Source organism: Lutra lutra, chromosome 8 (genome assembly GCF_902655055.1).
Source record: "Lutra lutra chromosome 8, mLutLut1.2, whole genome shotgun sequence".
Classification (NCBI taxonomy): Eukaryota; Metazoa; Chordata; class Mammalia; order Carnivora; family Mustelidae; genus Lutra; species Lutra lutra.
Genome location: NC_062285.1, coordinates 83,159,814 through 83,176,183, shown reverse-complemented (window position 1 = coordinate 83,176,183; position 16,370 = coordinate 83,159,814). Strand labels below are relative to the sequence as shown.

The following is a 16,370-nucleotide window of genomic DNA, read 5'->3' as shown; positions in this document are numbered from 1 at the left end:
CACCTCATCAGTGCCTCTGTACGCTCATATTCTAGAAAAGGAAAGCTGACATGAAAGTTACAATGGAAACTTTATACACAACAGAAAAAGGAAGTTGGGCAATTCTTTTTGGAGACGAAAGAGGGTCTGTATAGAAGAGGCAATCCTGGAGCTGAACTTTCATTGAGAAGAAAGAATGGTTGCCTGAAAGTGAGGAGGAAAAGGGTTATTCTAATAGTTGGGATCAGAGCAAATAAACACATGACAGCACAAAACAGGAGTGTGATTAAATAAGATGTTAGTGAAGCTGCAGTGAGTGATAAGGTTGAAGCCAAAACTACATCCTAGAGGCCCTTGGATTTCACACTGGCGCTCTCAGACATCATTCTCAACCAGTGACTGACCGATGAGCTATAATGAGGGAAATCACATAGATTTTTTTTTAGAAAAATCATTCTGGCAGCTATATACAAGGTAGGATTAAAAACAAGGAACCAATTTATAGGGCTACTCAAATTTTAATGGACATGTAAGTTACCAAGGGACTTGCTAAAATGCAGAGTCAGCTTCAATATGTCTGATTCTGCATTTCTAACAAGCTCCCAGGGGATGCCAGAGATGCTAGTCTGAGCAGCATACTTTGAGTAGATAGCAGTTGGAGACCAGTTGACTTTGTGTAGGAATAAAATAGACCTTAAAAGATTTGAAAATCTGATGCGGAGGTAAGGTAAGAGAAAGAGGCTGGGACTCTCTCAGGTTTCTGGCTTGGATAGCTGAGGTAGAATGGTGCTGCCATCACCAAGAAAAGAGAGAAAGACAGTTTAGAAAGGAAGGATGGTTTATTTTAAACACAATAAAGGTGAAGTATCTTCATCCAAGCCAAGACAGCCAGAAGACAACTGGTTGGGATGGGACATGAGGATTGGTGTATTACAGGAGAAAACACAAGGATTTTGCAGGCAGACAGACCCAGACATGAGTATCCACAGTAATATGACACAAACAAATTATATCAACATTCTTAATCTGTATCAAAATAGGGCAGAGAGGCTGAGACATAATCTGTCCACAAACGTGGACACAATCAGTCCACAACATGGTGACATATAATTGGGAGAGAACCCACAACTCTCTGCTTCTCCCTGAGGAGTGAGGGCTTTGGACCCAACTTCTAGTTCCCAATTTTTAAGACTTCCACCTGAGAGGGAGGCTCCCAAAACACCCAGCTCTGAAAGCCAGCTGTGGCTTGTGTCGGCAAGATCCACAAAGCTATAGTAAATAGTTCTTAACAGTTCACAAGGACTCATGGTGGCTATCCTTCCAGAGCCCAGCACAGAGGTAGCCGACTACCATGTAGTTTTTCCCTGAAAGAGGCCTATATGCTTATCTTAAAAGCTACAGCCTGAGAGTCATGCTTCTGATCCAACACAGGTGTAGGAGCAGACTGCAATCCTCCCCGAAGACCAGGAAGGCCCGCAGGTACCTTCATGTTTTCTCTCCACCTCCCTCCAGATCACCAGTATCTCCGTGAAACAAGCTTGTGCACACATCTGGCACCCAGCTTTTATAGCTGCCACTCAAGGGATGAAAATCCCTTGACAGCCTGGATCTGGTGACCAGTAGGGCTTGTGCTCACATGTTCAGCAGAACTGTGGCAAACAAAGAGAAAATCCTTGGCCAGTTGTCCCCCTGGAAATTGGTGCAGAGGGAGTTGACAGAGAAACTCCCAGTCTTTCTCTGAAAGAGGTGTATGTGTGTACTTTACAAGCTGCCACCTGGGGGATCGGGCTTCTAATCAGCCCACATGTGGGCGCTGACTGGGATCCTCCCCTTTGGAACACTGATAGGTCTTGGCACTCCCTCAATGACTGGGAGCCACTGAGAATAAAGTAGGCTGCTTGGACAAAGTTTGAGAACCAAACAAAAGCTAAGACTGAGCTGAGCAGTAAGTATCATCTTCTAAATGAGGCCACTCCTTCAAAGGTAGAAGTGGCTGATCCATCTAATGCACAGAAGCTAACACAGAGAGTAAGAGAAGATGAAGAAACAGGAATATGTTTCAAACAAAAGAACAAAACAAACAGAAACAGACTTACATGAAACAGAGAAAAGAGATTTACCTGATCAAGAATTCAAACAATGGTTCTAAACAATATGAAGATTACTCAAAAAAAATTAAAAATAGAACTAACTACCATATCATACAACAATTCCACTTCCTGATACTTATTCAAAGGAAATAAAATCACTATTTTGAAAAGGTATCCGTACCTCCATGTTTATTACAGCTTTATTTACAATGGCCAAGGCATGGAAGCATCCTAAATGTCTATCAATAGGTGAACTGAGAAAATATGAATAAGATATTATTCTGCAATACTAAAGAAGGAAATTCTATAATTTGTGACATCATGGGTAAACCTTGAGGCCATTATGTCAAGTGAAATAAGTCAGAGAAAGACCAATACTATATGATCTCACTTCTATGTGGAATCTAAAAAAAAAAACTGAACTCATACATAACAGAGAACAGATTGATGATTGCCAGAGGCAGGGCTGATAGGGGTGGAAGAAATGGGTGAAGGTGGTCAAAAGGTACAAACTTCCAATTATAAGATAAATAGTTCAATATAGATATATTGATATAATATATCTACATATTATATAAGATATATATTACATAAGATGTATTATATATAAGAGATATATTATATGATATATTATATATTAATTATATATTATATAAGATAAATAGTCTAACTATAAGATAAATAATTCAAAATATAAGATAAACAAGTACTAGAGATGAAGTGTACATGATGGCTAACATGTAGCCATCTAACACTGATGTAACATACATAATAATAAGTTCTGGGGATGTAATGCACAGCCTGGTAACTAAATTAGCAATACCATATTGTATATTTGAGTTATCTTCTAAGATAACTTAAGATAACCTGAGTTATCTTAAAAGTTCTGATATGAGAAAAATAAATTTGTACCTATGTGAACTGATGGCTATTTACTAAATTTATTGTGGGAATAATTTTTCAATATACACATATATCAAATCATCATGTTGTACACCTAAAGCTAATATAATGTATACCAATTATATCTCAATAAAACTGGAGAAAAAAGAAAAGTTAATAAAATTGCTCAAATAGTATATAAAGTAAAAAAAAAAAGAGAGAAAATTAAGAACTCAACTTTAAGAGAACAGCAAAAGAAAAAATGATGACAGGACAGATGGAAGAGGAATGATCAGAAATTTTAAAAGAAAACTAGAAGAGAGTGATGTCTTATAAGTCAGAATGGAGAGTAGTTTAAGAAAACAGGGATAAATAAAATGCAGAGAGAGCCTAACCATTGCATTTACCATTTTTAAAAATTGAGATTTTCAAGGTAGGTAAAAAGGCAAAATGTATTGCAATGAATCATTGGAGAAGTAGGGAAAGAAATGTGAAAGATTCTTTCAGTTTATCTGCCAAAAGAGAGAATGTAACATTTAGAAAAGGATGTGGAGCTATTTGTTTTTGAGATAAAAAATAAGCTTAGTTAGTCACTTATTTGTGGAGCATAACAAACAGCATGGAGGACAAGGGGAGTTGGAGAGGAGAAGGGAGTTGAGGGAAATTGGAAGGGGAGGTGAACCATGAGAGACTATGGACTCTGAAAAACAATCTGAGGGTTTTGAAGGGGTGGGGGGTGGGAGGTTGGGGGAGCCAGGTGGTGGGTATTGGAGAGGGCACGGATTGCATGGAGCACTGGGTGTGGTGCAAAAACAATGAATACTGTTACGCTGAAAATAAATTTAAAAAATTTAAAAAAAAATAAGCTTAGACTGTGGAGGACCTACTAAGGTAAGAAATCATAAACTTGAGAGGGAACCAAACGAAAATATAAGTGGCTGAGTTGACCCAAGTTGCAGATTTGTAGGGCAGAGGCGGCAGAGATGTACTTTCCCTCCTCTCTCTACCTTTTAACTCTCAAACTACTCTACATTGTTGCCAGATTCATTCTAAAATTTGCACTATTTCCCTACTCAAAAATTTTCAATGGCTACCCATTGCCTATAAAAGTAAATACAAATTCCACAGCCTACCACTCAGGATTTTTGTCATCTGGCCATGCCTAGCATTTGCAGCCATTTCTCACCACTCCCTTCATGCATCCTACATGCAAGTCATGGTTCATTACCTTTTACTCCCCAAGCACTTCTCACACTGTACTCTACACACACTGCTTCTCATTCTTCAGGGACCAACAAGAATGCTACCTCTACGATGGCTTCTTTTATGGAAGCCCACGTTTGGGTCTCTGTCTCCTCAAATTCCCTGTATGTATTACCTATGAAATTTATTATAATCTGCTTATAAAAGAGTAATTTCTGCATTTCTTTTCCTTCTGATGAAAGACACCACTTTATTAATTTTTCACAATCCGAAATTTCTGACAGAATGCCATCTAAATCTACATACTATAGATTTAATAATGGCTATTAACTGCTTAGAGAATTTGAAAACTTAAGGTAAGCCCAATAATAACATGAATTTTTAAAATTAAGAAGGATGTTATTTCATACTCAACTACAATCAAGAATGTAATCTCAGGCTAACAATGTGTGTTGAACTGACACATAATATTTCCTATAAAATATCTTGCGTGCTACAAATTAAAGACAATAGTAAAGCAATAAAGATTTTTTAATAAAGAGATTAAAAAATCTTAGGGAATTGCTCCTCAAGTCATGACTCAATAATTAATTTTGTAAAATGATATTTAAGAATATTTTCCCAAGGTCATGAAGATACATTGTCTTTACTTAAATTTCATGGTAAATATTTACCCAATAAGGAAATAAATTCACATCAGAATTTATGCCAGCTTCTTAAGAAATCAATAAATATAGGGGCGCCTGGGTGGCTCAGTGGGTTAAAACCTCTGCCTTCGGCTCAGGTCATGATCCCAGGGTCCTGGGATCGAGCCCCACATCGGGCTCTCTGCTCCGTGGGGAGCCTGCTTCCTCCTCTCTCTCTCTCTGCCTGCCTCTCTGCCTACTTGTGATCTCTGTCTGTCAAATAAATAAATAAAATCTTTAAAAAAAAAAGAAATCAATAAATATAATGCAATTTTCTATATATTTTGAACAATTATGATTGTTATAGCTTCACCTAATATTTATTGAGAGCTTATTCTTTGCCAAGCCTGCTACTACACATTCACAAATATTTAATATTCAGCACAATCCTGCAAGGTTAACTAGATCAGTATCCCCATTCTGCAGATTACGACGTTTGCTCAGAGAAACTTCTGATTTGCCAAGCACTACACAGTTAAGATCTAGTGGAATAAAGAATTTCCATGCCTGTTGAGCTTGCCAATAACAACAGCCCTGAAACACCAGGAGATTTTGGTCACCAAAATGAGATTCATTATGATTCATTTTATTTTCTCTGGCTACAAGGTGTACCCATGAAGTGTAGAAAGATAAAACATCAAAAGTTGAAGCAAAACAGTCCACTGTTTAAGCAGCTTAATTTCTAGCTATCCAGAAAATTCAGTTGGCCAATACACCTTCCCTTGCATTCTATTTAACATTTTAATGCATATATGACAACTTAGCCCAAGAAAGCAAAGTATTATTTACTAAAGGGCCCTTGGGGAATTACTTTAATAGATAAAAATTGCTGATCCATATCATCAGCCTTGTTTATAGGCAATTTGTGCTTTAAATTATTTGAGGTCATTTGAAAGAGGCTTTGGGAAAATTCTAAGCAAACTCTGCCCCTCTAATTTTTATAATTCACGTTGTTTTCATAACCACTCCAAAAAGGTTTTGCTAAACAAAACAGACCTTCATTCCTGCCATGTCCAAATAATCATCAGTTTCAATTAAGGAGCTATTTCTTTACTTGTTATAACTGCTGCACATTCTACATAATACTTGTAAATATGGCATGCATTTTACTCAAGTGCATTTCAGGTGCATATCCTTATTTTGCAGGTAATTCAAAGCAACCTGATAATCACTGAATAAGATTTATCATATTTCACATTTGATACAGATTTAATACATTACCTCTATATTATATTAAATGAGAATTTTATTAAACTAAAAAGTACATAATTGTTTCTCCCTTTGAGTGACACCACTGGGGGGAAATTCTACATGTAAAGATCTTGCACAAAAACTTGTGTTCTTTACGTCTGGTATTAGACATAAGTTGATTAAAGTTCTGAGAGCTCATGGCAGTACATGCTACTTGCATTCACAAAAGAAAGCTGAAATTCTTGCCTTTTACTGCAAGCTCTTAAGAAATAAATATATATATATATATACATATATATATATATATATATATTTGAACCTCCTCTTTGTGATTTATGAACATGGGGGCTAAATCTTAGTGAGAGAAGTACATGATGGGGGGCTGCTCTCCATTGTCTCCCACGTCTCTGCAAGTTTCTGAGCAGAGGCACCGACAATTTCATCAGAACTAGCTTTTGAAGGACGTTTCTGTAATGAAAAGATAGTATCTCCTTCCACAGGAAAGAGTAGATTTACTGGGCGTGATAATAGTGATAATGACACCCTCCTGGGCAAAGATCCGGCAGGCTTACGGCTCATAATAAAAGATGCGGTTTCCTTACGCTTGCAGTCCCTCTCTGGTAACACAATCCACAGCCTATGCATGTGTGGACTGGCCCTCCTCACATCACACTTTGGGAACTGAGGCTGGGAGAAATGGCACCAAAATGCTGATTCTCTTTCAATTGCTATTTTTGTGAGTAACAAGTTACTTTTCCTGAACCAGAAACCTACCTCTGTCATCATCCATGAAGTTATATCAGGCTAACTGGTTAGCTTGCCAGTAGATACCACAAGCTTCACACTTGGCAATAATAGTAACGTTTCAACATAGATTGTGATCTGGGTAGTTGCTTTCAAAAAACACTATCAGGGGCGCCTGGGTGGCTCAGTGGGTTAAGCCGCTGCCTTCGGCTCAGGTCATGATCTCAGGGTCCTGGGATGGAGTCCCACATCGGGCTCTCTGCTCAGCAAGAAGCCTGCTTCCCTCTCTCTCTCTCTCTCTGCCTTCCTCTCCGTCTACTTGTGATCTCTCTCTGTCAAATAAATAAATAAAATCTTTAAAAAAAAAAAAAAAAACCACTATCAGATTCAGGATTTCTATCTTCCTAACTATCTGGATTGGCCAATCTAGTGTTCACCAAGAAATTTACCATCTTCCTAATGCAAAACTCAACTGAACGCTTGACTTTTTCTCTTCTAGTTATGATCTTTCCCTCCAACCTCTAGTGAAAGAATTGAATCAGGTTCCCTCCCTACTGGTTCTTCTTCAAACAAAGAGAAATTTGGGCATGATTTTCTACTTTGATGTGAATAAAATGACATTTTTCTCAAGATTACTCATTCCTTCTATAAATTATTAAGATCAAATCCCTTTACCATTTCATCAGTTGTATGATTGTGAGCTAATCATATGACCAATCCTAATCTTATGTGAACATTCCTATGTTCAGCTAATAGTGCTAAATAAACAACCTAGTATTATTTCAATTTTTATCACTAACCTGTTTTGCCACCTACCTAAAGTCTCTCCTTCTTGATTATGAATATATTTAGCATAATTAATTGCTTTCATTCTCAAGAGACTAATTTTTCATAGGTATTTTCTGCAGAAAGCATCCAAGTAGCTATTGACATTTCCCTATATTGAATCAAATCCTTCCTAGGGTGGGGTACACAGGAAGCAGATATCATCTCACCTTGAAAATAGATTTCACATGAAGATAATTGCACGGAATACTTAATTTTTCAAGTAATTTGTAAGTTTTGTCTACGTTAATTTTTCCACCTCTAAATTCATCCCGAATCATCGTCAAAAACCATGTATGAAGCACAAAAACAGAAGTTAAGGAAATTCTCACAGAAAATCATTAAGTACTTAAAATGCCTAAATAAGTATTTGAATTCTCTTCAGTTTAACATTTTTATTTTTAAGGGATAGACTATTTTGTGCTTAAGTGACAAGATAATTCTATGATATATAATATTTACAAGGAAACGAAGTAGGTACTATTCTGTAATAAAAATATGAAAGGGCATATATAACATAAAAAATTACAAGTAAAGAAAAAAATTGAGAAATCAAGTTATTATTGTGGAAATATAGTCTGTTTCCTGAAGACCTGGACCTGGGGAACAGCTGGGTTTCAAGATCTCCCTGTCACTTGACCTGTCTCTCAGCTTCACTTCCCTTGTTTGAAAAGTGGACAAATTAATACTTAAGAAGGTGGGGGCATTAAATGAATTCTTAACACATTATTGAACACAGTTTCTGCTACTGAGTGTTCAAAACATAGTTACCATGTCTGATATTAGTTAACATCAGTTAACTGCCCAGCTACACACATGCTAAAAAAAAGCGACATTTTAGGTACCATCAAAAAAGAGTTAAAAATGCCATGCTGGGTGTGTATATTTGGTATGAATGAGAAAACTAAAACAAGTTTACTTATCATATACAGATAACCTACAAAAACTAGGACACTTCAATTTGAAAAACTACAGTTAAGAATTAATATGAACTTTATAAAATCATGAAAGGTATTGGTAAAAAATGTTCAAAAATCCACTCAATTTCAGATTGTTAAAGCTAATGAAAGCCTTTAAATGTGAGGACTATGACTTAATATGGCAAAGCTCATGTTCTTATAAGAAAGTTCTTATAGGGAAGTTCAGAAAAGCTTAGGACAGAGGGAAGGGAGCAGTTTATACTTAAATGAGAGAGGCTTAACTTCAGGACTCTTCAAAAAGAATGAGAGGGGAATCATATATAACATAAGGGGATAAATCAAGAGAAAGAAAAGAGGAACAGAAATGACTTCTGAGTGGATATTTGCTCTCCATATTTTCATGACCTGTTGTTCCGTTTCTCCTCGCTTAGAAGTCTCTCCCCATTACGTGTTGTCACAGGTTCCAAAAATAGTTAACTCTGCCCTTTTGTAGTAAAGGAATTTCTTGATATTCATCAGCTGTTGCCTCTGCCCCTTTTCTAGAGAGAAAGCAGAAAACACAGTGGTTTGTGCTCTTGTTTTTTGGAGATTGCTTGAATCCCACAGAAACCGCATACAAGGGGTGCTCCCTGCACCACGTCACTGCCCTTGAAAGTTTCTGGCTTCTTATAGCGTTCTGACCATCTTCAAACCCTCAGTGTTATAAATGCAGCATCTTCTGCTCTTTGACATTTTTCTATCAATAGCCTTCATATCTTGTTTTTGTTTTTACTATTTGGTCGGCCCCCCTGAAACTTTTCAGCATTATGTGCTTCCAGTGGGTTTGGGGCAAGTATTCTGAGGGACTGAGGATAAATCAATGCCACTGTGGTCCCCGAAGGTGCAAAGGGTTGCCAAACACGCTCTAGGAACTCTAGGCTGCTTCTCTAGATCCCTGGCAACATATAATGCACACAGAGACACACCCCTTTTGAAGAAGGCTGTTCTGGAGGTTAAGTTCTTAAAATCTTCAAAATAGGAACAGCTGGTTGGCTGGGTACCACGCTGTCAGGTGACTGTCATGTTTTTCTTTGGGTCTGAACACCCATTGTGATATCATCAAAAGTTCCACACTTCACAGAGAAAGCTCCTTTATGACTTCATCAGGAGACTCAGAGCTTGCCAGACAACCTGCTTTCATGGTTAGACATAGTAATCTTAAGCTTGAATGTTTAACACCTTGATGGGAGAGGTGTCTCATGGAATGTTTTCTCATCCTTTGAACACTCTTGATTTCAGAAGCTTTGCTTCTGCAGCAACCAAACATGTCACGTAGTACGCTGAGTAGGAAAGAGAAAGAAAGAGCAATTCGCAGACTGTTAATACAGGCTCCTCCAGGGGAATTTGTTAATGCCTTTGATGATCTCTGTCTGCTTATCCGTGATGAAAAACTTATGCACCATCAAGGTGAGTGTGCAGGCCACCAGCACTGCCAAAAATATTCTGTACCACTCTGCATCGATGGAAATCCAGTACTCTTGTCTCACCACAACGTAGTGGGTGACTACCGATTTTTTGACTACCAAAGCAAACTTTCTTTCAAATTCGACCTGCTTCAAAACCAGCTAAAAGACATCCAAAGTCACGGTATCATTCGGAATGAGACAGAATACCTGAGAAATGTTGTTCTGTGTGCCTTAAAACTCTATGTGAATGATCACTATCCAACAGGAAATTGCAACGTGCTGAGAAAAAGCGTGAAAAATAAGGAGTTCTTGATTGCTTGCATTGAGGACCACAGCTATGAAACAAGAGATTGCTGGAATGGCCTTTGGAAATCGAAGTGGATTTTCCAAATAAATCCATTTCTAACCCAAGTAACAGGAAGAATTTTTGTGCAAGCTCACTTCTTCAGGGCTGTCAACCTTCATATTGAAATCTCCAAGGACCTGAAAGAAAGCTTGGAAGTAGTTAACCAAGCTCAACTGGCTTTAAATTTTGCGAGGCTTGTGGAAGAGCAAGAGAATATATTTCAAGCTGCAGTCTTAGAAGAATTACAGGAGTTATCAAACGAAGCCCTGAGAAAAATTCTACGAAGAGATCTTCCAGTGACCCGCACTCTTATTGACTGGCAACGGATACTCTCAGACTTGAATCTGGTGATGTATCCTAAATTGGGATACGTCATTTATTCAAGAAGTGTATTATGCAACTGGATAATATAAAGGATTGCTCCTGGTAATCGTCTCCATCTGATTTAGTTATGTTTCCTGGAGGGGTGCTGGGATTTTCCTAAAGTTGAGAAGCCACTAGGGGTGCTTATCACTTGAAAATGCAAGCTTAAGTTATGGAAAAGTGGAACAAATAATTTGACTCGGGGACTATTAACCAATCAGGCAAGAAAGAGGTGATGTAAATGTGTTTTGTGGTAGCAACCATCATAAAGCCAGAGATGTTTATTAGAACCTAAAAGAGCTCCATAGAATGTGGCACCCAGAAGGCGGCCAAGGTTAAGACTGTGTGTGTGTGTGTGTGTCTGTCTGTCTGTGTAGGAATGACCTTTGACTTTCTTTGTAACTAGAGAAGGTGTGCAAATGAAGTCACTCTGCAGGTGATACCTCATATAATTCAGTTCAGTCCTACACCAACCCCGAGAGAGTGGATTTCTGTAAGTGATGTTAGTGTTGGATGTTCTGTGAAACCAACAGATATCCAAAACCTACCTCAGATGAAGGACTATTAGTAAACTTGGATCCACCCCCATGCCTGCCCGTGCCCTCCAAGTGGGATTACTCAAATCCCTGGATTTTTCTGATAACATGGTCTTTGAAAAATCAACTCAAAAAGCCTAACCTCTCAAGCTTATATTAGTCAAATTCTTGTGAAGTCATCCCATAAGCATTTATAAGTGCTTATTTCATGCCAGGCCCTGTGCTAAATGATTTGCACACAATTTTTCATGATTAGGCTGGCACTAGTAGTAACTCCATGTTACGTGAGATGAATCTAAGATTTCAAGTTGTTTAATTCATCCAGGCACATAGTAAGTGACAAGTGTGTCTGACTCTGCTTTTAACCTCTAGAGTATGACCTCTCTCCCTGAAGGCTTGTTTCATTAAGAGTTATGAACTCTACAATGATTTAGGCAAGCATTTCCCCCAAACTGGAACCAGTGGACAGCTGTTTTTTAGCCAAGACAAATTACTAACTTCAGTCACCCTATCACTGTTCCCACCAAGGTTACTGACCACTTGCCTCCCGTCTCAGATTAGTCCAAATCCAAACCTCTCCAGTAAGATTGCAGTAGAGCAGTAGATAGGCCCCATCCCCTAGTTCTGACTGGCAAAATAGTCTGTATTTTGGATCCATGCTGTTGAGAAAAAATCTCACTCTACTTAGGAAACATTGGAGCAGATTAGAATTCCTGTCTCAAACTTTTCTACCCCAACTGGTGATTCTTAGAGAATGTAAGGAGATTTGCCCAGGGTGTATCTTTAAAAATATAATTTCCCAGGACCCATCCTCAGATTCTGATTTAGTAGGTAAGAAATCTATATTTAAACAATTATCAGAGATGACTTTGTTGCAAGGGATCACAAGACCACATTTTAAGAAATATTGGTCCAATCATAAAATGACACATTTTATGCTTTCTATTTACTTGATTAAAATCATTCCTTATAAAACTATTGCCAAATGAAGGTCATGTCTACGGCTTCACTGGATTCACTATGCACAGACCCAGGACATGCCTTCATCTGTTTCGTTAAAATATTAAGGGAAACCTTTCTAAAGAAAAGTACCAAAGACAGTTGTTCTCATTGTACTAAAACATACCCATCTGACAATTATTTAGCAAAAATTTGAATTGATATTATGGTTATATATGTAAGTGTTGATTTGCCAGAACATTCCAGAATAGGACTCAATGGTTTATGGAACAATCACAGAAGCGTTTAGCCCCCACTGAAACATGGGGTTTTTAAAATAATAATTATTGATACATCTGGATATAAAAAGTCACATGTACAAATCATAGAAAATGCTTGAGGTATAAAGCATTTTGGCCTATTTTTTCCCATCCAATTTTATGGAATTGTCTTAAGTATTAAGAATTTACAACATATATAAATTTTTATCCTGTTCTTTTTACATAAACTCCTATATCATAAATACAGTTCCATGTCATTAAAATTCCTTGAGCACATAATTTTAATTATTTACATGATATTCACACTGTTTATGCACCATAACAAGACAACTATTTCTCTATTCATACATAATTTAAATTTTTAGCATTTTACTTCTGTTATGAATTGGGCTATAGTGAATATTTCTATGCATAAAGCTTTGCCCACATTGTAGATTATTTCCCTTAAGATAAATTCCCCAAAACTGCATATTGAAAAGATACGAACACATTAATGATTTTAATACAGATTGCCAAATTGCTTTCCAGAAAGATTTAACAATTTATAACCCCTTCAGTAGCATAAGAGAGTACGTAGCTCACCACAGTAATCCTGGCATTATTGAATACCAAATGTTTTCTTTGATAGACAACAAACTTTTAAAAGAATCCAAAACAAATTAAAAAGGTGCTCATTAATTTATGCTATATCAAAAACTTTCTTACACTGATTTTATTTGGTAGTTATTTTCTTTGTTTGGAGCTGGCATAGCCAGAAAAATCTACAACGACTCCTCTCTGTACCTTTATCACAGAAACAGGCGTGTGTGTGCGCGCACACACATACACACACACCCTATACTTAAACCTACTCTAGCAATACACATATACACACACATGCCCAGGCATATACACACATACACAAAAAAATGCTTCAGTGCATCATTTTATAATATTCCAGTGTTTTCTCCTCCCCACCCCACTCCCAACTGGAATGTAAGCTCCGTAAGAATGGGGACCTTGTCTATCTCAAGGATCTAGTCTGCTATTTGGTAGGTACTGAATGAGTGAATGAATGAATGAGGCACCTGCGTGGCTCAGTGGGTTAAAGCCTCTGCCTTTAGCTCAGGTCATGATCCCAGGGTCCTGGAATCCAGCCCCGCCTTTGGCTCTCTGCTCAGCAGGGAGCCTGCTTCCCCCACCCACCCCACCCCCCGCCTGCCTCCCTGCCTACTTGTGATCTCTGTCTGTCAAATAAATAAATAAAATCTTTCAAAAAACAAAAACAAAGACATGAAACATGGTAGGTTTAGTTGGCCTTAAAATTTTGTAAATCTTCCCTACCTGCTGTCCCTTTAGGAACTGTGTATTCCTTTGCAGACTTCCCCAAGCTGATGTTGTGACCCTTCATTCTAACCCTGGATTGCATTCTGAAACTACCTCTGGATGCTTACCACGCTGATGAAAACTTTTGCTCTTTTCCCACTCCCAAATACAGATTTCTTCTCCAACAAGTTTAAGAAAATCAAGTTCTCAAAAATCCTGTATTTCAATTTTACATAATCCTCTGTCAAAGATTTTTGTGCCCTTCCTCTTGGGGGTCTGGTCCAGAGGGCTACTCAATGGATATATGGGCTACATCTTGTTCTACTCAAGCAGAGATTCAGGAGGGGCATAGATTCTTCAACTCCACCCCTACTCCCCACTGCCCCAACCCTGTCAGACTGAGCCCCTGCTGTTCTGGGACATGCCCTAGCCTCAGGCTTGCCTTGAGGCTAAAGCAGGCTTCAGTTTTCCTTTTTTATTTGAACTTTGATCATAATACACAAAACCCAACTACTCCTTTCTACTTATCATTCAGATCTTCAATAATCAAATAGACTTCCTACTGGGCTCTGCATATTTATGAAGGTCCCATAGTTGATAATATTTTAGTGGATCAAGATAAAAAGTACTTTCAGGTCACTGCCACTCAACCAATTTTTTATTTATCTCACCTTCTCCTCAATCTCCACATCATTACACATCTCAGATTCTGACTTTTTTACTTGGATCATTTCAGCAGCAGCTTAGGATATAGTACTGTTGCTGTAAAGGAATGGGTTCCCTGTCTACTGCTTCCTCTACTCTAGTGAAACCTATCTCAACTCCATATCAATCTCTGGTCTCCCTGCTGATAAGCAACTTAGCCTTTTCTATTGACCCTTATAGCCTTCTTGATAAGCTTTTAAATTATTCTACTTTAGCTCTACTTCATCATCATTCTTTCATTTAGTGAACAGCTCTGTCCCTTTACTAAGAAGATGCATGCTTTCCAAAAGGGCTTCTACAGCTTCCATTCTCTACACTTAAAAATATATTTATTTTCTTCCCCTTCTAAATAGTCTCCAAAGAAGTATATGTTCCTTTCTAAGACTAACTCTTCACCTGTGGGCTAGATCCTAAATCCTTGATCTTTTATCATCCTGGCTCTTGATTCTTTTTTTTTTTTTTTAAACATTTTATTTATTTATTTGAGAGAGACAGTGAGAGAGAGAGCTTGAGCGAGGAGAAGGTCAGAGGGAGAAGCAGACTCCCCATGGAGCTGGGAGCCTGATGCGGGACTCGATCCCAGGACTCCAGGATCATGACCTGAGCCGAAGGCAGTCGCTTAACCAACTGAGCCACCCAGGCGCCCACTGGCTCTTGATTCTTCAGTTACCTTTTTGGTCCTTAGTTCCTTACTCTCCCCATCCCATCATGGCTCTTCTCCTCCACCAGCAAGCATACTCAGTTCCAACTAGCCTAAAAGTTTTTCCCCTATAAGTTTCTCAGGTCCTTTCACAGTGAAACTTTTCAAAAGATTATCCTATTCTTAATTTTTTCTGGATCCTTACCACTTAAGAAATGGATTTAATTAAGAGACTGTTATGTTCTAGGCATTCTACCAGCAATTTCGTCTGCCTCATTGATTTCCTTATAAGAATCATACAACTGGGAATTATTTTTTACAGCTTAGAAAACTAAGAATATTCTTACGTAGCTTTGCCAAATTGACACAGCTGGTAAGGGACAGAACTGGGATTTCAAATCAGGTCTGTCACACTTCAAAAGTCCTGCTCTTTATACGGTATTCTGCCTTAACTCTGCACTTTCTGGCTTCCAGTCTAATAGTCTAAGGAAAAGCCATTCTCAAAAGTTTTCAATATCATAATTGTTGATTCCAATTGCCTTTAGTCAGTTATCATCATGGAAGCATGACTATTTCTTTATCCTGAAAAACATTTAATTTCTCAGTTATAACTGCATCTTAGTCTCGCCCTCCCGTAATTCCTTTCATCACTCCTCCTCCACTGTACCCTACATTCAAATACAGGCATTCTCCAAACCTTAGTGTTCCATCCTCTTCTTTTTACATTATCACCCTCAATCACCAAGGTCTTCAGCAACCACCCCATTTTCACAATATTCATCACAATATTCATCAGGTAGGTACAACAGGACTGAAAAAAAATTCCAATAGTCACAACCCATGGCCTATCACAAGTAGATCCTTAAAACAGAATTTTTAATAGCATATGTGTCTTTTTCTTTTTCCCTCTTGGCTTTGAAATTTATTGCTTATTTTGGTCTCTAAGCACTGTATTCTAAGAGCCAACCTTGACAACACTCGGCTAGAACGGCTTTGCATAAACACATCTCCCAGCTCAACTTTGACCTCCAAGAATATTCTAGTTGGTGCTACTCCTCCTCTGTCCATTCTCCCTGCCCTTCCCCTCCCACATGCATCCAACCCCAGTTTGCCTAGGCTCTATAAATGAAAATAAGACATCTACTAAATAATCATACAGATGATTCTAACCAAATTGACTTTGGGCTTTATTTTCCGATATTACCTACAATCCTACCTTTATCAAAATCAGTGTTTCCAGAGCTAAGCTTTTATTCTTAAGGCATCCTTAACTTCTTTCATATTTCCTAA

General features: G+C 38.0%; 2 protein-coding genes across 7 annotated transcripts in view; one reads left to right on the top strand and one right to left on the bottom strand.

Annotated features, from left to right (window-relative positions):
- The window catches only part of PLCZ1 (phospholipase C zeta 1), a 49,707-nt gene extending 40,135 nt beyond the window's left edge, over window positions 1-9,572 (bottom strand). For 3 of the 6 annotated variants that reach the window (XM_047739418.1, XM_047739417.1, XM_047739420.1), the window contains exons 1-2: window positions 9,486-9,572; window positions 8,926-9,059 (exon numbers count right to left, since the gene is read on the bottom strand). Coding sequence is in view for 2 of the 6 variants with exons in the window: in XM_047739416.1 (XP_047595372.1) it covers window positions 7,771-7,894; window positions 8,904-8,914 (135 nt within the window). In the remaining 4 variants the exon portion in view is untranslated. Of the gene's footprint in view, window positions 1-7,770; window positions 7,895-8,903; window positions 9,060-9,485 lie in introns of those variants that run through there. The other 3 variants (XM_047739416.1, XM_047739415.1, XM_047739419.1) reach the window with 2 other exon arrangements.
- A 99-nt stretch (window positions 9,573-9,671) lies between these two features.
- Window positions 9,672-10,734, top strand: CAPZA3 (capping actin protein of muscle Z-line subunit alpha 3). The gene has a single exon (XM_047742565.1). It carries the CDS (start codon window positions 9,825-9,827, stop codon window positions 10,722-10,724), a length of 900 nt encoding a protein of 299 aa, XP_047598521.1. The 5' UTR covers window positions 9,672-9,824; the 3' UTR covers window positions 10,725-10,734.
- The last annotated feature ends 5,636 nt before the right edge of the window (window positions 10,735-16,370 follow it).